The sequence below is a fragment of the Carcharhinus amblyrhynchos genome, chromosome 28 (assembly GCF_965287045.1).
Source record: "Carcharhinus amblyrhynchos chromosome 28, sCarAmb.v2.hapA, whole genome shotgun sequence".
Taxonomy (NCBI): Eukaryota; Metazoa; Chordata; class Chondrichthyes; order Carcharhiniformes; family Carcharhinidae; genus Carcharhinus; species Carcharhinus amblyrhynchos.
The window spans coordinates 29,956,825-29,982,080 of NC_137351.1; the positions used below are offsets into that span (position 1 = coordinate 29,956,825).

Here is a 25,256-nt window from a genome sequence, read left to right on the forward strand (position 1 = left end):
CTTAAAGAGCAGCATAGAATCTGAACCAGAAGTGTCAGTTAAAATAGGAGTTCAATAATAAAATTAATGAGAGGGAAAAAAAGACTGAATTAACCGGAAAGGATAAAAGACACAAGTTTGATAAATGTTTTAAAAATATATTTTCTTTTTTAAACAAAGCTTAAACCTCTAACAATAATAGGTTAGGCTGATTGGCCATTACAGGCCATCGCATCGTAACTCCCATGGGAGTTGTCCCATGATAAATTGCCCCTTAGTGTCAGGGGGATTAGCAGAGTAAATACGTGGGATTACAGGGATAGGACCTGGGTGGGATTGTTGTTGGTGCAGGCTTGATGGGCCAAATGGCCTCCTACTGCACTGTAGGGATGCTATGAATAACTAAAAGAGTTATGAATAACTGAAAGAGTGAGATTCCACAATTGTGAAAGCAGATTTTCCATGCCAAATTGTTTCGCATTTTAGGACTTGTCGCGTCATTAAAAGGGACTGAAGTGGACAAACCATAAAGTTCTGTGGTAATCTTAGTCCCTAGTTATGAAATCAGAAGATAGACTTCACACCATCCAATGGGAAACCGCACATTTCCATTCAGATTTTGGATGAGATGGTATCTCAGACACCAAAATCCTTTTTCTAAGTCTAACTGCGCACATCCACAGAAGTTGTTGTCTGGTTTACACATAAGTAACAGTGAGGGCTGTATGAGGTGAGGTGGGGGGGGGCTGTAAAGTTTAATGTTGCAAAGATTGTAAAAATAACCTTGCTGATTTTCTTGCTTCTTCACAGATTCATTCCCGAGCCCTGGTCACAATGCAGTGCTTCATGTGGAGTTGGCAAACAAGTACGAGTGGTCAAGTGCCGTGTTCTGCTTTCATTTTCTCAAACAGTGGAGGAGCTGCCAGATGAGGAATGTGAAGAGGATAAACCACCCACCGAGCAAACTTGTTTCTTGGCACCGTGTGATGGGGCGACTGCAATGTATGAATCAGAGGTGACTTACCGTGATTGGGATGCCAATGAGATGGAAGAGCAATTTGACTGGGAATATGAAGGTTTCACCCCATGCTCAGCTTCATGTTTAAGAGGTATTCTTTTCATGACTTCAAAAATTGCACCATTAAGCTTCTTGACTCTGGTTAGTCCCAAAACTAAGCTAAACAAGACTACTGCATAATCAATTTCTTCTTTCTGTTATTTTAGCAGACCCAAATTAATGTCATCAAGCTGTTTGATTACATCCCAATGCAGGCCAAACTCTACACCTTTGGTTTGCAGGAATAGTCATTATGCAGTGACTGAGAACCTTCGTCCCACCCACTTCTCTTCTCATAGAATCATCAAATGGTTACAGCACAGAATGAGGCCATTCGGCCTATCATGTGCATACTGGCCTTCTGAAAGAGCAATTCACATGTGTCATAGCCCTGCCTTTCTCACCCATTAAGAAGTTTCACAACACCAGGTTTAAGCTGATCACACCACCTACGCCCTCTTCCAAGTCATTTATGTAGACTACAAAGAGGAGAGGTCCCAGTACTGAGCCCTGCGGCACACCACTGCTCACTGGCCTCCAGCCCAACAAGGTCCCCTCCACAACTACCCTCTGTCTCCTATTTCCCAGCCAGTTCTCAATCCACCTAGCTACCTGGCCTCGTATCCCATGCGCCTTAACCTTTTCTACCAGCCTACCGTGAGGGACTTTGTCAAACGCCTTACTGAAATCCATATAGATGACATCAATGGCTAGTGTTGGCAGGATAAATATGTGGAGTCATGGGAATAGGGTCTGGGTGGGGTTGTGGTCGGTGCAAACCCGATGGGCTGAATGGCCTCCTTCTGTCCTGCAGGGTTTCTTCTATGGCTCCAGTAGTTCCAACAATCCAGTGATGAGTCTGTGGTGCTGCATTTTTCACCCATAGCCCTACAAACCTTTCCTTTTTAAATAAGAATCCAATTTCTTTTGGAAAGCTTCAATGAGTGTGCCTCCAGCACACTCTCAAGCAATGCAATCCATACCAGTGCCACTCGCTGTGTGAAGAGATTTTTCCTCATGTTGCTATTGTTTCTTTTGGCAATTATCTTAAATCTGTGCTCCCTTACCCACCAACGGGTTTCTCTCTATCCACTCAGTCCCGACTCTTCATGATTTTGATTCCCTGTACCAAAAGTCCTGTTAACCTTCTGTCCTCCAAAGAGAACAGTGCCAATTTCATCACTCTTTCTGTGTTAGCTGAAACACTCTCGCGAATGACTTCATATCCTTCCTAAGCGTGCTCTCCAGAATTGGATATGATACTTCAGTTGAGGATGAACCAGTATTTCGTACAAGTTTAAGGTAGCTTTCATGATTGTGTACTCAATGCTCCTATTGATAAGGTCTAGGATATCTGTCATATGCTTTATTCACTGTTCTCTCAACCTGTCCTGGCACCTTTGATGAATCATTCACTTATACACCCAGGTCCCTCATCACCGACACTCCTTTTACAATTCTACCCTTTGATATTGTCTCTCCACATTCCTTCTATCAGAATGGATCATGTGAGGGGAGTGGTGCTTGAAGTGGTAATTTGAGCACAGTGACATGCACCAAATTCCTCACAAACTCAGGACAAAACTCAGGGGGCAGCACAGTGGCTAGCACTGTGGCTTCACAGTGCCAGGGACCCGGGTTCGATTCCCGGCTTGGGTCACTGTTTGTGTGGAGTTTGCACATTCCCCCCGTGTGTGCGTGGGTTTCCTCCGGGTGCTCTGGTTTCCTCCCACAGTCCAAAGACGTGCGGGTTCAGTGCATTAGCCACGCTAAATTCTCCCTCAGTGTATCCGAACAGGCTCCGGAGTGTAGCAACTAAGGGATTTTCACAGTAACTTCATTGCAGTGTTAATGTAAGCCTACTTGTGACACTAATAATAGGTCTGTGCAGGTGCACAAACCTTAAACCTTAAAACTTTAAACAAATAGTAGTTCATTATTGCTTGATCAAAATCCTGGGACTCTCTGTGTAACACCACCTTGGAAATACCTTCACACACACACACACACACACACACACACTCTCTCTCAGTGGCAGCAAGAAATGAATAATAAATTACTTTTCTTTTTAAATCGGTTTTCTTAGAAATGTGAAAAACGATTACAGTGAAAAGTGACATTGTGGAGCAAACGGTCACTTGCTGGATAAGGCGTCTGTGACCTGCGATTCACACCTTATTACACATTTATCCTGTCGTGTAATTCCTGAGTAATGTTAATCCAATTTTGAGATTTTGTTTCTCCATTTTCTGATGTTGAAAAATAGGAAACAACTCATAGAGAGCCATCTTGAGCCCACACTCGCTGCCCGCAATATGGATAATATTGGAATAGTTTAGGTTAGAGGGTCATTAGTTTGGTTCCACTGGTCGGCGCAACATTGAGGGCCGAAGGGCCTGTACTGCGCTATAATGTTCTATGTTCTATATCAGTTAATCAGCTCTGTGCCAACGTTGATTCCTTCAATAATTCTGTGTTTATTTCCACCATCAGGGAAACAGGAAACGATCGTTGTGTGTCGTAACAAACACACGCAGGAAAGCGTGGACGACAGTTTGTGCGACACCTTCAAGCGTCCTCCCCATATGGTTCGAGCTTGCGGTACTGGGCCTTGTCCTCCCAGGTATGCTTCACTCTCCACTTCTGGGAAACAACCTTTACAGCACTTTCACACTTTGTGTTTTGTAATTGATGTTCCACATTCAATGAAGATATATTCAATTCAATTCGACAAGTGTGTAGCAGTCTTGTGGCGCAGTGGGTAGTATCCCTGCCTCTGAGCCAGAAGCTCCGGGTTCCAGTCCCACAACAGGACTCGATGGTCAAGGAAAGTGTGTTCATAACGCGGTCAAACAGGTTGAGTGGAAGTTGATGTGACGATGGGTAAGCTCCAAGGTAAATGAAATGACATTCACAACAGTGAATGTAAACTGTCAGGACAAGTCCTGTGAGTTCAAATCTTTCACTGAGACTAATGCAATTTCACATCTCAAAGGCTTCCCAGCTTGTCAGCTTCAAGGATTTAACTGATCCCCCCCTTCCCCGCACCCCACAATCGAGAATTGAGGAAGAAGGCGTTACAGCAAAAGGTCTCGTGGCGCGCTGGATAATAACCAGGATTGAAACAATGAACCTTTGGCTGATGCAGCAAATATTCTGTCCCGCCTGCGATGATTCCCGCTGTGAACAGGACTGGGAAATCCTGGCCAGTGTCCCGGTCGCTGAGGCAGAAACTCCAGGTTCAAGCCTCACCGCTTGATAGCATCAACCTGTAAATCCTTCCAAACACGCCAGTGGCTGGTGGTAAGAGTGGGAAACTCTCCTGGGGCACGATTTTCCGGCCACACTCGTCCCCAAGAGTGGAAAATCCCACCTGAGGTCAACGAACCTTTGTAAGGCCTGTGTCCCATCTGCTTTGCTTCCTGCCGTGGGCAGGACTGTATAAAATTCCACCCATTGTCAGCCATGCTTGATATGGAGTGGCATCCCTCAAACTGTAGAACATAAGAAATAGGAGCAGGAGTAGGCCATCTAGCCCTTTGAGCCTGCCCCGCCATTCAATAAGATCATGGCTGATCTGAAGTGGATCAGTTCCACTTTCCCGCTTTCTCCCCATAACCCATAATTCCCCTGTCTATCAAAAACCTATCTACCCGTGACTTAAATATATTTAGCGAGGTAGCCTCCACCGCTTCAACGGGCAGAGAATTCCAGAGATTCACCACCCTTTGAGTGAAGAAGTTCCTCTTCAACTCTGATCTAAACTGTCCCCCCCTTGTCTTGAGGCTGTGTCCTCTAGTTCTGCTATCCTTTCTAAGTGGGAAGAATCTCTCTACCTCTACCCTATCCATCCCCGTCATTATCTTATACGTCTCAATAAGATCCCCCCTCATCCTTCTAAACTCCAGTGAGTACAGACCCAGTCTATTTAGTCTCTCTTCATCGGCTAACCCCCTCATCTCCGGTATCAGCCTAGTGAACCTCCTCTGCGCTCCCTCCAAGGCCAATATATCCTTCCGCAAGTGCGGCGACCAAAACTGCACACAATACTCCAGCTGCGGCCTCACCAGTGCCCTGTACAGTTGCAGCAAGACCTCCCTACTTTTATATTCTATCCCCCTCACTATATAAGACCCTAGCAATACACTCATGACCTGTTCTGGGATTTACTAGCTGTGGAAACAGATGAAAACCTGCCTTAGTGTACCACCAGGTGTGGAAAGAGAATTGGAATTGGAAAGTGTTGTAAAGGGAGATATGTGGAAGCCTAACTGTTGTCTTTCAGTCCTCTGCTGTAATATTGGGCTGTAGTTTTGAGAAGGAATAGTGTTTTGTGTGAAACTCCTCATTGACACCAGATTTGAAAACAATGAAATGGAAAATCTGAATCTGGGCTTTTTCCCAGCTCGATCCATTCCGCTGCATTGGAGTGTCAGGGTGTCCCAATAGATATACTGCCAACTCTAGTGAAGGGAGGGTGTGGAGGGAGGCAAAAGGAGACAGCTGCTGTGAAGGCAAGAATCCTGCAGCTGGAACATCTTGAAGAACCGGTAGCAACACCAATAACAATGATCCATTACTTTTGCCTGCACTCTCCATTTAAATTGAGATTGACAGTCCACCTGGTGTAACAATGATAAACATTGTTAGCATCCAACTTTCTTGAACTGACAATGACAGGAAGTATAACATTTGACATATAGCAAGATTTAACATATAGCAAGACAATGTAGACAATGATTCATCATGGTCTTATTTCAATATATTTATTGGTATTTGGGCAGATGCAACATTATGCTATTAGTAATACAGGCAATGATTCAATATTTCCATCTAGTTTTCGACACTAATATGAGGATCATAGGATGGTTACAGTTCAAGAGAAGGCCATTTGGCCCATCAATTCCAGACTGGCTCTCTGCAGGAGACCTGATGGAACAGTAGAGAGAAATGTAGCCTACAGTATCTGCTTCCAGCCACTAGTTTTGAAGTCGAAAACAGTTTCAAAGAGTAACTGAGAGATCCAAAACCAGTTCATATTCATAACCTTTATAATTACTGGTGACACAGTGAAGTATGCAGTAACATTCAAAGGCATTGCCATCACAGAATCCCCCACTATCAACATCCTAGGGTTACCATTGACCAGGAACTAAACTGGACTAGCCATACAAATACAGTGACAACAAGAGGCAAGAAATTGTACAGTGAGTAACTCGCGTCCTGACTCCCCAAAGCCTGTTACACCACCTACAAAATACAAGTTAGGAGTGTGATGAAATATTCTCCCCTTGCCAGGGTGAGTGTAGCTCCAACAGAACTCATAAAGCTCAACACCATCCAGAATAAAGTGACCCTCTTGACTGGTACCCCATTCACAAATTCTTATTCTCTCCACAATCAATGCACAGTAACAGCAGTGCGCACCGTCTACAAGATGCACTGCAGGAACTCACCAAGGCTCCTTCGATTGTACCTTCCAAACTCATGACTGCTGCCATCTAGGGGAAGCGCAGCAGATGCTTGGGAACACCCTGACTGCTTGCAAGTTCCCTTCCAAGCCACACACCATCCTGACTTGGAAATTTATCGCCATTCCTTCACTGCCGCTGGGTCAAAATCCTGGAACTCCCTCCCTACGGCACATGGACTGCAACAGTTCAAGAAGGCAACTCGCCACCACCTTGTCAAGGGCAATTAGGGATGGGCAGTAAATGCTGGCCCCATGCCCACATCACAAGAATGAATTGAATAAAAGGCAAATACAGCAAGACTGCATTCACAGAAGTAGGATTTTGCTGGGTTGTGAGTCCAGTGGAATAGTTACAAGCTAAATGCTTAAAAGAAACAGAAGTTTTAAACGAAAATGTATACTTTTTTTTAAAAGGCAACATTGGCTTAAGTAACCAGCTCTTAATGTTTGCAGACATTTGAGCTAGCGAAAGGCCGAGAAAGGTTGGAATAGAGAGTTTGAACAACAAAGGATGTTTAGTGATGTGTGACAGTGTGATAAAAGACATTGATTTATGGCCCCCGAACCTGTGAGTTCTCCAAATGGCGGATCCGGGGGAAGCCAGAGTGCAGATACAGGCCGTAATCCTGAGGGAGCAGAACACTCTCCTACACAATACACTCGTACCTCCTAGTGACTAGCCCGTTATATGACAGCATTTTAAAGGGCCTGGGAGCAAACTTCTTACTTACTCCTGTCATGTGATCATGGTGAAGTTGAACTAATTAAACAGAGGAAATGAAAGTCAGTTTCCTTCAGAACTAATTTCTGTAAAATTAGAAGATACACTTGGGAGCTTTCATATAACCAGAAATGTACTTGTGATATGAACTGTAGAATTGCATTCTTCCCAATTTTTCTGATTGTTTATTTATTCTGCTGATTTTCCTTCAGTTTCTCTTCACTGGATTGTGACCCTTTTGGAAATAGCCTTGAAATTTGTGGTTACAGTTTGCAGTGGTTACAGAGGGCAGGATTTTCCTCTTTCTGCATTCATCAGGAAAAAAAACCTTGATTGGTGATTTATCAGGCCCAGGGCGTCTCCAAGTAATTTACATACAGCAGTTTGTTTTGAAATATATATGACCAAACATAGCAGGAGGAGGGTCTCACCAATAGAAAACTGGTCATGAACTTTTCTTTTAGCCTCACTCGCTCCCTGAGAAACTCCGGCAGAATTGTGCGGGGAAAGTTATAAATGGGAAGAGGGCTCTGACCTCGAGCTGATGCTGTTAAATGTAAGAGGGTGCACGGTGTTGTATCAGAACTGGCCTATGCACTGCTGCCTCAGAGCGCCAAGAGCCCAGGTTCGATGGGGTCACTGTCTTTGTGGAGTTTGCACATTCTCCCAGTGTCTGTGTGGGTTTCCTCCGGGTGCTCTGGTTTCCTCCCACAGTCCAAAGATATGCAGGTTAGGTGGATTGGCCATGCTTAGTGTCAGGGGGACTAGCTAGGGTAAATGCATGGGGTTATGGGGATAGGGCCTGGGTGGAATTGTGGTTGGTGATGGGCCAAATGGCCTCCTTCTGCACTGTCGGATTCTATGATACTATTCTATAAATAAACTCCAAGGTAGGTGAAATGACATTCAAAGTAATGAATGTAGGCTTTCAGGGCAAGTCCTTTGAGATCAAACCTTTCACTGAGATTCATGCAATTTCACGTCTCAAAGGCTTCCCAGCTTGTCAGTTTGGGGGATTTTTGACCCCTCCCTTCCCCGCACCCCACAATCGAGAATTGAGGAAGAGGGCATTACAGAGGGAGGTCTCATGGCTCAACGGATAGTGACCAGGATTGAAGGCAATGGACCTTTGGCCAATGCACCAAATATTCTGTCCCGCCTCCGATGATTCCTGCTGTGGACAAGACTGGAAAATCCTAACCAGTGCCCCAGTCACAGAGCCAGAAACTCTGGGTTCGAACCCCACCACTTGCTGGACAGGGAAGGTGTGCTCATAACATGGTATCAACCTGTAAATCCCTCCAATATGCTTCTTATTCTTTCATGGGATGTGGGCATCGCTGGTAAGGCCTGCATTAGTTGCCTGTCCTGATTTCTTTTTTTACACATTTTACTCCAATCTTAAAGTTACAAAGCCAGTGTTCAGAGTGGATGGGGCAAGCCCTTAATCCATCTCCCTGCTTAATCCAAATACCAAATTCAAATTGAATCCAATTCATGGTCCCCACAAGACAAACTAGATCCAAGCTGATAAGAAAAGGCATTGACCCCATCTTGGGCTTGAACTGACCCTTGGTCTTAGCCAAAAGACCACCCCTAATTTCCCTTGAACAGTGTGGTGTTCTGGGCCAGTTATTGCTGTGGACCTGGAGTTGCATGTAGGTCAAACCAGGGAAGGACAGCTGATTTCCTTCCCGAAAGGATATTTTATGACAATTGATGATAGTTTCCTGGTCAATATTACTGAGACTAAGGGCTCAATCTTAGCGCCTGCTCACGCCACGCTCTCGCTGCAGCCAAGACGGAGAATTTGGCAACAAGCCAAATCTCCGTTCACTGCAGGGGGATGGAAGAATTCCGCTGTCATGAACGGTTGGAAAATTCTGGCCAAAGTTTCAATTCGAGATTTTCTATTAGGGATAAAGCCTGGATGGGATTGTTGTTGGCACAGGCTCGATGGGCCGAATGACCTCCTTCTGCACTGGAGGTATTCTATGACTCTATGATTCTATTAATTGAATTTAAGTTCCACCAACTGCCATGGTGGGATTTGGACCTGTGTCCCCAGGTCTCTGGATTACCACTAGACCACCACCGTCCAGTGTTTAAGGTGGGCTGGAAGAATAGGAGAGTTTTGTGGATGGCCATGTTTGATGTGAAGCAGTGCTCCTCAAGTTGTAGCCTCTGGGTACAAGTTGGGACCTGTTCTAGATCCTTACTTAGCACTGGAAATGGGTATAAACATGTGCTGCCTCACAAGTCAACAGACACAGGAAGCTTCTGTCTAAGTGTAATGAAGGTGAACAAATTAAAGCATAAACTGTTCAGGGACACAGGTCAGTTGTAGCAGAAACAGTTATGTTATTGAGCAGCTGTGCAGGCTCTGCAGGGTCTGTCTATGATAGACATTGCAGTGATTTTCACACCAGCATTGTTCTCAACCTGTCTGCTTCATGGTCTCGGCTATCTACAGGGATTCATTGATACATTAGCTGTTGCTGTATTATGAAGAGATGACTGAAGCCAAGCTGTGTCGTGCAAAAACCAAAATTTGCATTTATATAGCAACAGTTAAGCACAGGGCTTGATCTGGCAACAGTTGACACAGAGTCAAAGGTCCGAAAGGTTGGCCAAAGGTGTAGACTTTAAGCAGCATCCTAGAAGATCCGAGGCAATGGAGAACCAAGGAGGTTTGGGGAGGGAATTCCATGGCTGAAGGCACAACTGGTGGAGTGCAGGAAGTGGAAGTGTGCAGGAGGTCAGAGTTAGAAAAGGATTGTTCGGTGTGAGGAAGCACCAGAGATTCAGAGTTGTTGCTACGGATTCCAGCAGGTTAGGTTTTGCTAACCAAATCATCTGGCCAAGTTAAGGAGCATTGTTGGCAAGTAATGATGTGGGCGTCGTTGGCTAGACCGCCATTTATTACCCATCTGTCAGGGCGTTTAAGAGTCAATCACATTGTTGTGGATTTGGAGTTACATTGTAGGCCAGACCAGACCGGGATAACAGATTTATTTTCCTAAAGGACATTAATGAACCAAATGAGTTTTCATAACAATTGACAATGGTTTCATGGCCTTCATTAGACTTTTAATTCCAAATTTTTTTAAAAAAATTGAATCTCACCATCAGCCATGGTGGGATTTGAACTCCAAGTCCCCGGAGCATTACCTTGGGCCTCTGGATTGCCAGTCCAGTGACTACCAACATGCCACTGTTCCTAAGATCATCTCTTAAACAGGAAGAACATTTCTGCTGATCACGAGAACTTGCACAAATTAGACTAGCAGATCAGATGGTGACGGAGTTTACTGTGTGCCTGCTGGATTTGCACAATCCCTAAATTCCTGGCTCCCACAAACACTCCCGGAAACCACTTCAGCCCCAGCAGTTTAAAGCATTGTGAGGTTTGACCTCAGGTCATGTTCACCAGGGAGAAATATTGCACACAGCATTTTTTCACCTCATCATCAGTGTAAGCTCACAGCCTCCGAATTAATGTGTTTCAGTAATCAGATATGCAAATGGAATTTGAACTCCATTGATGTAAAAGAAACCAGAAGGGAGTCTGAATGTACAGCACGAGAGTGTGGATTTGGGGAATGTGTCACAGTATCACCTTCGATCTCAGGCCAATGAGAGCTTTACCAGGAAAAATAAAAGTTCTACATGTGGCAAGGTCAAAATACGTACAGCCAATTGAAACATCTCGGCTGTTTGAAAAGGAACCTCTGTGTTCGAAATTCTTCTCCATTCCCCTACCCGAACTTTGTCTCACTCTCTGCTGAGCTCCTGCTAGAATACCTCTTCCCCTTCAATTCTATCTATTTTTCATGTCGCAATACAGTTGCTTCCTCAATGACTTTCTTTCCATCAAAAGTGGGGATGTTCGCTGATGACTGCACAATGTTCAGCACCATTCACAACCCCTGGTACTGAAGCAGTCCTTTGTCCAAACACAGCGAGACCTGGACAATATCCAGACTTGGGCTGGCAAGTGGCAATTAACATTCATGTAACACAAGTGCCAGACAATGACTCACTGCCAAAGAAAAGAGGATCTAATCATTGATCTTTGACAATCACTGGCATCACCATCACTAAATCCCTCACTGTCAGCATCCTGGGGATTATTATTGACCAGAAACTGAACTGGATTAGCCATATAGTTACCAGAGCAGATCAAAGACCAGGAATCCTACGTTGAGTAACTCACCCCCTGACTCCCCAAAGCCTGTCCATCATCTACAAGGCACAGGTCAGGAGTGTGGTGGAATACTCTCCACTTGCCTGGATGAGTGCAGCTCCAATGACACTCACGTAATTCAATATCATCCAGGACAAAGCAGCCTGCTCGATTGTTACCTCTTCCACAAACATTCACTCTCTCCTCCACCGATGACCAGTGGCAGCGGTGTGTCCCATCTACAAGATGCACTGCGGGAACTCACCAAGGTTTCTTGGGCAGCATTTTCCAAACCCATGAGCATTATGTCTGGAAGGCCAAGTGCACCTGGGAACGTCATCAGTTGGAAATTCCCCTCCAACTCACTCTGACTTGGAAATATATCATTATTCCTTCACTATCACTGGGTCAAAGTACTGGAACTCCATCCCTAACAGACTGTGGGTGGACACCTCAGGGACTGAGGCAGCTCGCCACTACTGTCTCAAGGGCAATTAGGGGTGGGTGATAAATGCTGGCCTGGCCAACGATGCCCACATCCCATAAATTAATTTTAAAAAATACTGCCTGTCAGAAATTGTTACAGGAGAGAGTCATCCCAGCTAAAGCGTGCAGGAATGTTATACAGTTACTGAACAAAGCAACAAGCACTACATTTAATTTCCCCGTGCAAATTATAAGATGTTGGAGCTTTTCCTATCTGGGAACTTGGCCTCGTGAGAGCAAAAATGCTGTAATCTGAATGCCCCGACATCTCAGTCAAGGCAGCAGCTTAATGAGACTGTTATTCGGGAGCGAGAACGGGACACCTCATTGCCATGACTTGCTCCAGTCAAACCTTCTGGGCTATCATGGAAACAGGCAGCTGTCCTGACTTCTCCCTGGGAAAGTACAGTCTTCTGGCTCATTTCGCCACAGCTCGCAACAAAACCAGATGAACCGGAGAATCCTGGGAAGACGGAAAGTGCTGACACCGCTTTAACTCTGAACCTTTGACTTCTGCAGCCACGCGTGGTGATGCCAGTCACCTTGGGGGGGGGGGAACTCGGGAAGGTCGCTCCTCTGTGCCAGAAGCACAAACCGTGCCCTGCAAAAAAAAAATGGCCTTATGTCTCCTTTGTGCTTTGAGAGGAATTTCGGCGTTGTGAGGTTTGACCTGGGGTCATGTTCACCCGGGAGAAATATTACACGCAGCATTTTTTCACTTATTTATCACTGGAAGCTAACAGCTCTGAATTAGATGTGTAGATTAATGCAACTTTCTGTGAACCTTGCAAGTCTGTACACTTGTGTTGGAAAATTTGTTTATCCCCTTGTAGTTCAGCCAGATATCCCTCATGGCATGTGGAGAGAGAGAGAGAGAAAGAACTGAAGGAAACCTGTTTTTTAGATCACTGACGCAGATGGAATGAGGAGCTGCTTTGGCAGCTGCACCAGTAACAGGACAGAAACTTGACTGAAAACACAGAGGGGTCCATCTCCTCCGATCGCTCTGCCTTAAATCACATTTGTGGCAGAGAAGGAGGATAGTTCAGATGCTGGGAGTCTGAAATAAAAACTGAAAATGCTGCAAGTGTTCACAATGACAGGCAGCATCAATGGAGAAAGGAACAGAATCTGACCTTTCAGACTGATGACCTTTCAGTGGAAGCCATGTTGTTGGAGGCGGGCTGACCCTGGGAACCTGCTGACCCCGGAGGCCCCTTGACCCCGGAGGCCCCCTGACCCTTGGAGGCCCCCTGACCCCGGAGGCTGCTGACCCCAGAGGCGGGCTGACCCAGGAGGCCCCCTGACCCTTGGAGGCCCCCTGACCCCAGAAGCGGGCTGACCCCGGAGGCCCCCTGACCCCAGAAGCGGGCTGACCCCGGAGGCCCCCTGACCTCAGAGGTGGGCTGACCCCGGAGGCCCCCTGATCCAGGAGGCCCCCTGATCCCGGAGGCCCCCCTGACCCCGGAGGCCCCCCTGACCCCGGAGGCCCCCCTGACCCCGGAGGCCCCCTGACCCCGGAGGCCCCCTGATCCCGGAGGCCCCCCTGACCCCGGAGGCCCCCCTGACTCTGGAGGCCCCCTGATCCCGGAGGCCCCCCTGACCCCGGAGGCCCCCCTGACCCCAGAGGCCCCCCTGACCCCAGAGGCCCCCCTGACTCTGGAGGCCCCCTGACCCCGGAGGCCCCCCTGACCCCGGAGGCCCCCCTGACTCTGGAGGCCCCCCTGATCCCGGAGGCGGGCTGATCCCGGAGGCCCCCCTGACCCCGGAGGCCCCCCTGACCCCGGAGGCCCCCCTGACCCCGGAGGCCCCCCTGACTCTGGAGGCCCCCCTGACCCCAGAGACCCCCCTGACCCCGGAGGCCCCCCTGACTCTGGAGGCCCCCCTGACCCCGGAGACCCCCCTGACCCCGGAGACCCCCCTGACCCCGGAGACCCCCCTGACCCCGGAGACCCCCCTGACCCCGGAGGCCCCCCTGACCCCGGAGGCCCCCCTGACCCCGGAGGCCCCCCTGACCCCGGAGGCCCCCCTGACTCTGGAGGCCCCCCTGTTCCCGAGGCCCCCCTGACCCCGGAGGCCCCCCTGACCCTGGGGCCCCCTGACCTCAGAGGCTGGCTGACCCTTGATAGAAACAATCAAACAATGCAAGGATTTGCTTATTGCTCTTCTGGCAAAGTCCTAGGGGGCAATTTTCCTGTCCCACCCGCCATGGGAATCGTAGCAGGTGGGAGGCAAACATCCATTGACCTCGGGTGGGATTTTCTGTTTTTGGGACAAGCGTGGCTGAAAAATCCTGCCCAAAACCTCTTGAGTATTCCATTGGAGAAGATAGCCATCAGGAAAGCTTAGATTAGCTGGGTTTGATTTCTTTGGGACACAGAATGATGAAGGAAGCTTCAATTGAGATACATAAAATTATCAGCTGCCTTGATAGATGACTGTAGTGGAGCTAGCTCCTCCTAGGGTCAACCCTGGGTAAGCAGTCTGGGCCATAAATGTGGGACAACGCACACCTACAACAAAGTGTTCTCCCGTGTTCAACTTAAGAGGTTTGTTTTGTGGTTCTTCTGCACCTTACTATGGGCAGCACAGCAGCACACTGCTGTCTCACAGCACCAGGGACCAGATTCAATTCCAGCCTCAGGTCACTGTCTGTGTGGAGTTTGCACATCCTTCCCGTGTCTGCTTGGGTTTTCTCCAGGCACCCCGGTTTCCTCCCACACTCCAAAGATGTGCGGGTTAGGTGGATTGGCCCTGCTAAATTGCCCCTTGATGTCAGGAGGATTAGCAAGATAATATGTGGGGTTACGGGGAAAGGGTCTGGATGGGATTGTTGCCATTGCAGACTCGATGGGCTGAATGGTTTCCTTCTGCACTGTAGGAATTCTACGATTCTGTTCTGTTCTACCTGTAAGTGCATCCATAATAACCAGGAACGGAGATTTAAACTAATTGGCGAAAGGGATAGAGGGGAGGTGAGGAGAATTGTTTACTTAGAGGGTGGTGGGGCTCTGGGACTCGATGCCTGAAAGAGGCAGAAACCTTCACCGCATTTACAAATCACTCTGATATACAGAAAGAGCTGTAATCTACAGGACTGAGACCTCGAGCTGGGGAATGGTAATCAGCTGGCTAACAGAATGTTGTCCATCTGTGCTGTACATTTCCAATGCTGTCCAAGTAAATTAGCCAATAACCAAATTCACTGATAATGATTTTTAAATTTTATTTATTCATTTCACGGCATCGCTGGCAAGGCCAGCACTCCTTGTCCATTTCTTGAACTGCTGGGCCATTTCAGTCAAGAGCCAATCCCGTTGCTGTGAGTCTGGAGCCACATGTCGGCCAGACCGGGTAAGGATGGCAGATTTCCTTCCCAAAGGGACATTAGAAAGCTTGTGGTTTCAAACCTTATCTGTTGGACTCTAACCTAGTGCCGTGTGACTTCTCACGGCGGAGCAGATTCGAAGGGTTGAATTTGCCCATTTCTGCTCCTAATTCCTATGTAAACTACGGAGGAAGCTGGAAATCACATTGCCTTGCTGAACTGAAGCCTGGAATTGCTTTGTTTTGTCTTGCCTGCAGTATGAAGCCCGAAGCTGCCTGAACCTGAGGCCTGAAGATACTGTGGTGGTGTTGGTCTTCAGTGTCACTGGCTGGTCGAATATCGGCACCTTTGAACGTGTTATGCTTTGTAGTTAAACTCAATAATAATTTGCTGTGTTGTAGATTGGTCCTTTAATCGTTAATCTCAGTTGTAAAAGTAGTGTTGTTAGACATCAATCTTTGTGCTTAAGTCGTGGATTGATTGCTGCTTTAATCACTGTCGCACAACTAGTAGGAAGTCGGAAATGACGACTGTAATTAAAGCAGCAATCCATTCCTAATCAACTCCTGGGTAACGCTGCAAATTGCGAGCAAGCAGCTACCACAAATGACTATTGAGCTTAGAGAGCAATTAGTAAGAACTCCGAAAACACTGCAGTGCTACATGTAATGACCAAGTATGTTAATCCGTCCCTGCAAAGTGGAAAGATGAATGAAGTTAAATGCAGCAACAAATTTGCCTAATTTGTTTAACTGAACTGCCTGTTTGTGGTTTCTAAAATACTGCCTCGTACATCTGGAGGTAGTAGAACCAAAGAATTTGCCTTGTGCGAAATCAACCTTTCACCTTTTGAGAGGAATGATTAAAGTAAGAGGTCTATTTTCCTCTTCTGGCGTTGAGCTTTTCACTCATTCCAAACTCGCCATATCTTCCAGGTTTAACCCTTAGTTAAAATGACTGCATTTTGACAGTGGCAGGTGTCTAGAATTAGAGAACACCCTTCACTCATATAGGACTACCACCAAAATTAAAAAAGGAACAGCTGCTTAAAGACTATAGGTAGGTACAAAAAGTACTTTTCAGTCTTTCCAAAGGCCATCTGGGTTAAAAGAAAAAGTAGACACTAAACAGTATAGGTTTAAACTAGCTTGGAAGCAGGAATTAGCAGAACCAAGTGATGGAGCACGTTGTTGGAGGATCTGAAAAGTGGAAGTCAAACAGCATTGTACACCTCTTGCTCTTAAATGGTTTCCTGTGATCCTTGATTTGATTTATTATTGTCACATGTATTAGGATACAGTGAAAAGTGTTGTTTCTTGCACGCTATACAGACAAAGTGTTCTGTTCATAGAGAGGGAAAGGAGAGAGTGCGGAATGTGGTGGTACAGTCATTGCTAAGGTGTAGAGAAACATCAACTAAATGCAAGGTAGGTCCATTCAAAAGTCTAATGGCAGCAGGGAAGAAACTGTCCTTGAGTTGGTTGGTACACGATGTCAGACTTTTGTATCATTTTCCCGACGGAAAAAGGTGGGAGAGAGTATGTCCACGTGTGTGGGGTCCTTGATTATGCTGGCTGCTTTGTTGAGGCAGTGGGAAGTGTAGACAGAGTCAGTGGATGGGAGGCTGGTTTGAGTGATGGATTGGGCTGGGCTTCATTTTGGTTTTGTGTCCTTCCCCTCTTGGTGTGTGGGTTTGTCTTCCAAGTCACTGCTGCCTAGGCACCAACTTTGTCTCCTGCTCCCAGTCAATATTCATCCTTCTATGTTTCAAAGGGGACCTCTGTCTGGAAACATGCACCATGTTGTTGATGCTGAATGGTTAATGTTTTCTACTATCGAGCTTACACTCCTCTTACCAGATTCCAACTTGTTGTGCATGTATTCTGTTGTTAGAATCAGGTGGAAGCAGTGGCCTAGTGGCATTGTCAGTAGGCGTGTAATCCAGAGACTCAGGGTAATGCAGTGGGGATCTGGGTTCGAATCCCAGCAGACCAGGTGGTGGCATTTGAATTCAATAAAAGTCTGGAATGCTGATCATGAACTCATTGCCAATTGTCATAAAAATCCATCCAATTCACTAATTTACCTGCAAGGAAGGAAAACTGCTGTCCTCACCCAGACTGCTCGACATGTGACCCTAAACCCACAGCAATGTCACTGACCCTGAGCTGCCCTCGGAAATGGCCTACTGAGTCACTCAGTTCAAGGGCAATGAGGGGTGGGCTACAAATGGTACCTTTACCACTGACAGCCGTATCCCCTGAAATAATAAAAGGATGAGGGATCTCATGTTTCCCTCTCCTGTGAGTGCTTAACTGTTTATGTGCTATGACCATAAAGGACACAATCGGACAGGTTTTCATGAGTATTTTACTTAGATCCAGTTAAGTGGAAAAAAGCCCCGACTTCCACACGCTCACATACATAAGAACATAAGAAATAGGAGCAGGAGTAGGCCATCTAACCCTTGTGAACTTGAAGTTCACACACACAGATCGGGAAGTTAAGTAATTTGGAGTCCAGTAAAATGAAAGCAGTGTACAGTTCATAACTGTCGGTGACTCGGCTGGCTTTAGGTTCAACTCAGTGGCCATCCTGCTTTTGTTGTCAAGACGGCTTAAAGATACAAGTGGAGGATTCCCCTGTTCCTCTGGAGACAGAGTTGAGTTGTTTTTTAAAACCCTTGTCTTCCAACAGGCCATGCTGGTCACATAACTTCTCTTTCCAACTGTTCAGTGACCCAAATATGGTCATGGCTACTGTTTTCCAGTAATCCTGATGAGATCGTGACTGAGAATTCCTCTCTCAGCCAGGGCCCCAATGCCCAAGTGATTACATCCAATGGTTTGCCTCCAGCTAGGTGACTATCCAGGTGAGCATTTGGATACTTTGCCAATGCAATAGTTGGTGAACACCATTCACCATTTTCAAGGCCATCGTCCCACATGTGGTTTTGCAGGCAGTTTACTTTAATTTCAATCATTTTGGAATGTAGCAAGTACAGTGATCCTAGTGTGCAACCATCTTGGAGTTTGATCTAAATGGCTGGAATGTGATTGAATTGGGTGGCACGGTGGCGCAGTGGTTAGCACTATTGCCTCACAGTGCCAGGATTCAATTCCGTCCTTGGCTGACTGTCTGTGTGAAGCTTGCATGTTCTCTCCGTGTCTGCATGGGTTTCCTCCCACAGTCCAAAGATGACAGGTTAGGTTGAATAGCCATGCTAAATTGTCCCTCAGTGGGTAGCAGGGTAAATACCTGGGGTTACGGGGATGGGGCCTGGGAGGGATCGTTGTCGATGTATGCTGAATGGCCTCCTGCACTCCAGAGATTCTATGAATTAGTCATTTATTATATTTCAAAAAATCAATTATGGGTTTCCAACCAATAAAGTAACAGATCATTTTTCTAAAGTAAAACATGGCTTTCCATGACCCTTTCTCCTCTCCTGTGACATTGATTTCTTCCTTTCCGTCCTTCTTTTGACTCCCTTAGTGCTGGTTTTCACATCTGGATTAAAATGGGTGGGGAATCAGTGGCCCTCTGCTCCGTACATGTGGCCTTCCCTGATTTTCTTCAGTTCACTTCACCCAGTTAATCCTTTTTACCCCATGCAATTCGGAAAGGCACCCACGGCGATGGGGGAAGTCATGTTCAATTGCTTCTCATAACTTTTTTTTGATGGAATGTGAAGTTCTAGACTATGTCAAAAAAGGCAGTGTGTTTATACAGTATCACTGCACCAAAATGTCTCCACATTTCACACAAGCAATTACTCTGTGGTTCCCATTACAGCTAAGTAGCCAAGCACAACAGCGGCAGAAATGAATTAGTCCATTTTTTTTGCGGTACGGTTGGAAGGAGAACTGTTGGCCAGAGCACCAGTGAACTCTTAACTTTACTTCAAACAATTCCATAGCATCTTTAATGTTCTCTACCAAACAAGATGAGAGACACGGTCTTCCCAAGTTGCACTGTTGGTACACAGCTTTGCCTGCCAGACCTGTAAATACCTGTTGGAAATTTGCACCACTCGCAGATTTAGCATTTCCTCTTGAGAATGGCTACTTGTTAACTGGCAGTGAAGGAGAACAAATAAACGCTTTGACAGAAGGAAAACACTTGGATTTCTGCAGCGCTTCTTAGAACCTGAGGATGTCCCAAAGAGCCTTACATCCAGCTGGGTACTTTTGAAGTGTGGTCGTCGTTGCCATGAGTTTGTGCACAGTAAGATCCCACGAGCAGCACTGTGATGAAGGATAGTCTAATTTTGTTGATGATCTTTCTTGAGGGCTATGTGTTGATGATGTTATAGAATCATAGAATTCCTAACGCACAGAAAGAGACCATTCAGCCCATCGATGACAATGCCAGCCAGGCCCCATCCCCCTAACCCCATATATTTAATCTGCTAATTCTCCTGACACAAAGGGGCAATTTAGCATGACCAATCAACCTAACCCGCACATCTCCAATCCGGATATTAGTCACGTTTTGAAACACGTAAAAAGGTTTTGTGCCTAATTTGAAAAGAGAAAGAAAGACAGAGTTCTCTTGCTCCCTTGCGGGTTCCATTAGTTATAATAAATATATGTTTAAAGTTTATTTATTAGTGTCACAAGTAGGCTTACATTGAAATGAAGTTATAGTGAAAATCCCCTAGTCACCTCACTCGGCACTTGTTCGGATACACTAAGGGAGATTTTAGCATGGCCAATGCACCGAACCAGCACATCTTTGGAGTGTATGTATATATTATGTATATAGAATAGAAAATTAGATATATTTAAACTGCAAATAATACTTTCCAGAATTTAATTTCCTTTCTATAAACTTTGATCACCGTACAGTAGCTTGATGATAAATTGATATTGTAATACTGAGACTTGACAAATATTCTTTTGTAGAGCAAAATAGAAACAGATGATAGTTATAAGTTTGGAATAGATGATGTGAGAATTGATACAAAGACAACAGAATCTAGTAGCACTTTTGCAGCCATATCCATTGCCACTGAACTTCAACAAGACTATTTGTAATCACTGTCGGTTTGAATTTCCTCTTGGCAGCCTCACTGCGATGTAACGTCATTGCAGTGTAACAGTCCGTCCTTTCCTGGAATTTCAGTGGTACTGTGTACCCGGGAAGCCAGATAGAATGATTTGTGTTAACAAGCTGAGATGTTTGTCCATGTTGGCTTTAAAAGATTGCTCGTCAGTCAGATTGTACGCTCCAGTTTAAGTGGGAGAGGACGGCACGGTGGCACAATGGTTAGCACTGCTGCTTCACGGCACCAGGGACTTGCTTCGATTCCCGGCTCGGATCACTGTCTGTGTGGAGTTTGCACGTTCTCCCCGTATCTGCGTGAGTTTCCTCCGCGTGCTCCAATTTCCTCCCACAGTCCGAAAGACGTGCTGGTTAGGGTGTATTGGCCATGCTAAATTTTCCCTCAATGTACCCAAACAGGCGCAGGAGTGTGGCGACTAGGGTATTTTCACAGTAACTTCATTGCAGTGTTGATGTAAGCCTACTGATAAAATAAAGTTTAAACTTTATCTCATATTAATGGGAAGAACGTTCTCTCCATGTTTAGCCAATACATTCATTGTAAACCAAAAGAACTTTCTTCAGTTACACTCAATATTCAGAGTTGCTTTTGAGCCTATTCTACACATTAACTACTTGATTCATTGAGATCTTCCAACTGCTTCCTAAAACTTCTATGTGGAGAAATAAACCCACAAGGTAGACTGTGATGATTGTCCCTGTAAAGGGCAACCCAGGCCATGTGGTCCTTTCTCTGCTGTGTTATCATTGAGGGACAATCACAAGAGCAACTTGTGGGGTGGTGTTTTCCTGTCCCGTCCGCCACCAGGAATCGTACCGGGTCGGTGGAGGGGACCATGCAAGGGTCCATTGATCTCAAGCGGGAATTTCCAGCACTGGGACGAGGGTGGCCAGAAAATCCAACCACGGTGTAGCAATTATTTCAACATTTCCCCACTCCCTCCCCAACACCATAATTTTCCATCGCCCCAAATTTCGGACTTGGTGCTGTGGTTCTATCATCACTGACTCATCCTCATTGGTGATGGACATCACCAATGAGGTGAACATCAAGGCATATTCCAACCATAGGTACATTTCAGTAGAACCTTATTTTACCAACATGTTCAGTAGGTGCCGTGAGGGAGTGGGATGCCTCGGCTGATTACTGTTTCTGTCCCAGGTTTGGGACACTGAGGTAATTTTTGGTCACTCAGTCACTGCTACCATGAGTTTTCTGTGATATATAAGCTAGGGCTCTGATCTAGATCATACAGAGCCACATCATGCATCACTGAATAGTGAGAAACAGCGAAAATAGGAGCCGGGGTAGATCATTCAGCCATTGAGCCTCCTCTGCCATTCAACGTGACCATGTTTAATCATGGGCAACCAATCACATATTTGACTATTTTCCAGACTTTTCTAAAAAATGCCTTACAAGGACAATCGCCACAGCATACCTGGATCAAGAGATTAGTACTTGCCTCAGTATCTCTCCATTATCAAAAGAGGATGGCTGTGCAGTTAATAAATCCTTTTCCAACGGGGGTATCTTCAGGTGGCGCACCTTTGTTAGACACTGAAGAGGCCAATCCCTAAGGGACAGATTCTGCCACAAGTGCCACACATTAAGCTATAGCTACGTGTTGTTTGCGCTATTGGCAATTGTTGCCAAGCTGCTGTGGCCCCTGGTCAACCTGTTGGACTTCAACCTGGTGTTGTGAGACTTCTTACTGTGTTTACCCCAGTCCAACGCCAATATCTCCACATCTTGGTGGCACCAACCCATTGGAAGTGAGGCCATTTTCCTTCGACATCAGGTAGTGACTCCCAGGTGCAAGGACCAATGTTGAGGGTTGATTAATTGTGCTTTTAATAAATGAACTACATCCTCTTCAGTCTGATATCATTCTTGCCAATCTATTTTTACAGCTTATCCAATGATTCTGTACCCAATTTGTAACATCAACGCAACAACTGTGTATGGACCTCCAAGTGTGGTCTAGCCAACATTCTAAATAAGTTTAACATATTTCTTTACTCTTCTACAGATAAACCCCAGTGCTTTGTTTTCACTCTTTATGGAATTGTTTATCTGTGTTGTTACTTTGAATAATTTGTGAACCTGTACCCCAAAATCCCTTTGCACTTCTACTCCATTTAGACTCTAATTTTCTAAGGAGTAATTGGTCCTCTTATTCTGCCTATCAAAAATGCGCCACCCGACATTTAGTCATATTGAAATCCATTTGCCTGCTACACATCTGCAGTGTTCAATGGTTTGACCGCTCTGTGTTTGATTGTTAGTGGATTTTCTGATCTGTGTAACTGTATTTGATTGCTTATACCAGTGAGTGGAGCCAGGGAGCTATTTAAAACAGGTAACCATAAAGAGGAGACCTGAGCTGAGACCATGGGTGGGATTTTCTGGCTGTGTTTGCCCGAAAACCAGAAAATCCCACCGATGTCAGCAGATATTTGCATGGACTGCCCCCCCCCCCCCACACCCCCGCTGCAATTCCCATGACAGGCTGAGAATTCCACCCCCCCCCCACCCATGTATGTGTCTAAAGTCCTTGTTAGTTCTGAGATGTTTTCAAGTATTATAAATAAACTTGTTTGGATTTGGGACTAGTGTCATCTCTACATTGCTCTGAGACAAATCAGACATGAATAAGATAGGTAGCAAACTGGTGAACACATAGTAAAATTGGCAACAATGATGTTTCAGTAAAGTTTAACTACTAGCTTCTGAACCATTTCTTTCATCGCTGGGAGATTCTCCCATGTCATCAGAGTGATTTGATTTGATTTATTATTGTCACTTGCATTAGTATACAGTGAAAAGTATTGTATCACGCATTCTATACAGACAAAGCATACCGTTCATAGAGAAGGAAAGGAGAGAGTGCAGAATGTAGTGTTACATCTTAGCTAGGGTGTAAAAGATCAACTTAGTGCCAGGTAAGTCCATTCAAAAGTCAGACAGTGGCAGGGAAGAAGCCGTTCTTGAATTGGTTGGTATGTGACCTCAGACTTTTATATCTTTTTCCTGATGGAAGAACATGGAAGAAAGAATGTCTGGGATGTGTGGGGTCCTTGATTATGCTGGCTGCTTTTCTGAGGCAGTGGGGAATGTAGACAGAATCAGTGGATGGGAGATTGGTTTGTGTGACGGATTGGGCTACATTCGTGACCCTTTGTAGTTTCTTGAGCATGGATTCGGTTTGCTAACAGCCTGGTAATCTGGATGTAGCAGTGATCCACGAGAAAGCAACACTTGTACATTAACTTGGAGCAGAGAACTAGGAAATATTTAAGTAGCACACAGAAGGGACATTGAGGTTTGATATGGCAGTAAAGTGTTCTTGATAAATGACCTGAAGAATAGTGTGAAGCTTTGTCATCGGGTCTTCCATCCAACCTTGTCTCAAGAATTGGCCACACTATGAAAAATCTTTCTCCACTGATTTTCTATTGGCCGCTGCCCTCGCTGTCAGTCCCAGGCCAGTCCAAATTCTGATATTAACCACCTCTGCCATCTTGGGTCTTCCTTGAGTGTGTTTTCCAGGTGTTTTACCTTGCCATTACCCCTTTCTAAAAACACTCACTACTTGTTCAAATATGTGCAGTTCCTTCATATCACTGCCTCAAACAGATTCGTCTCAGCACCAGCTTTCCTGAGCACCCACCTATTGTCTGCATGGTCACCTATGATGCACGTAATATCCACTTAAAGCCTTTTATTTCAATGCTATGCTTTGAGCCTCATCACTCTTCTGACATTTCAGCTTTCACAGCCATACGTTGCCACTGGCTACATAACAGCTTGCAGAAGATTTTTTTTTGCTGTAATTGAGATGTTACGGCTGCTTCATCCTCTTGTTAAGTCCAGCTCGACATGTTTTGGTGGACCCAGCAGGTGGGATTTTCCAGCTGCGTTCGCTCCAAGACCAGAAAATCCCCCTGAGCTCGATGGACTTTTGCATCTCCCTGTCCTGCTGGCGAGGATTCCCGTGGCAGGCGGGACTGGAAAATTCCTCTCTGCATCTCCTGTGATGAGTGAGCCAAGATTGCAGCAGACGCCAACCTGTTCAAGCTGAACTCCATTAATCAGAATCTTCCAGGTCTTTCCTCCCATTCCCATAACCTTTATCCTGTCAACACGTCAGGAGTCTGTATTTCTGGCCACTTTGATCCGAACAATTCACCACCAACTCCAGCTCTGCCGTTGAATTACCGAGCACAATACTGTCACTGGCACGCTGAAGATTCGAAGATGCTCAGTGGGATACATAAAAACATAGAACAGTACAGCACAGTACAGGCCCTTCAGCCCTCAATGTTGTGCCGAGCTATGTCCAATCCCAAGATCAAGCTATCCCACTCCCTATCATTTTGGAGTGCTCCATGTGCCTATCCAATAACCGCTTGGAAGTTCCTATAGTGTCCGACTCCACTATCACAGCAGGCAGTCTATTCCACACCCCAACCACTCTCTGAATCTATCTCGGACATCCCTCCTATATCTCCCACCATGAACCTTACAGTTACGCCCTCTAGGAACAGCTACATCCACCCAAGGAAATAGTCTCTGCGCGTCCACTCTATCTATCTCCCTCATCATCTTATAAACCTCTATTAAGTCACCTCTCATCCTCCTCCGCTCTAAATAGAAAAGCCCCAGCTCCCTCAACTTTCCTCATAAGACCTACCCTCCAAACCAGGCAGCATCCTGGTAAATCTTCTCTGCACTCTCTCCAATGCTTCCACATCCTTCTTATAGTGAGGTGGCCAGAACTGAACACAATATTCCAGATATGGTCTCACCAATGTCCAGTATACTTGCAGCATAACCCCACGGCTCTTAAACTCAAAGCTAGATACGTTCCTATGAGATGCCAGGGAAATATGAATTGGGCAACAATTGATTTCTGTTTGACACACAAACTAATCAATAAACCCATGACCCAATTC

At 45.8% G+C, this 25,256-nt stretch overlaps 1 protein-coding gene across 1 annotated transcript in view; it reads left to right on the top strand.

The window, feature by feature from the left end:
- Positions 1-25,256, top strand: part of adamtsl3 (ADAMTS-like 3) — a 548,277-nt gene that overhangs the window by 418,417 nt on the left and 104,604 nt on the right. The window contains exons 16-17 of the mRNA XM_080214139.1: positions 790-1,088; positions 3,530-3,659. Of these exons, the coding sequence (XP_080070265.1) occupies positions 790-1,088; positions 3,530-3,659 (429 nt within the window). The remainder of the gene's footprint in view (positions 1-789; positions 1,089-3,529; positions 3,660-25,256) is intronic.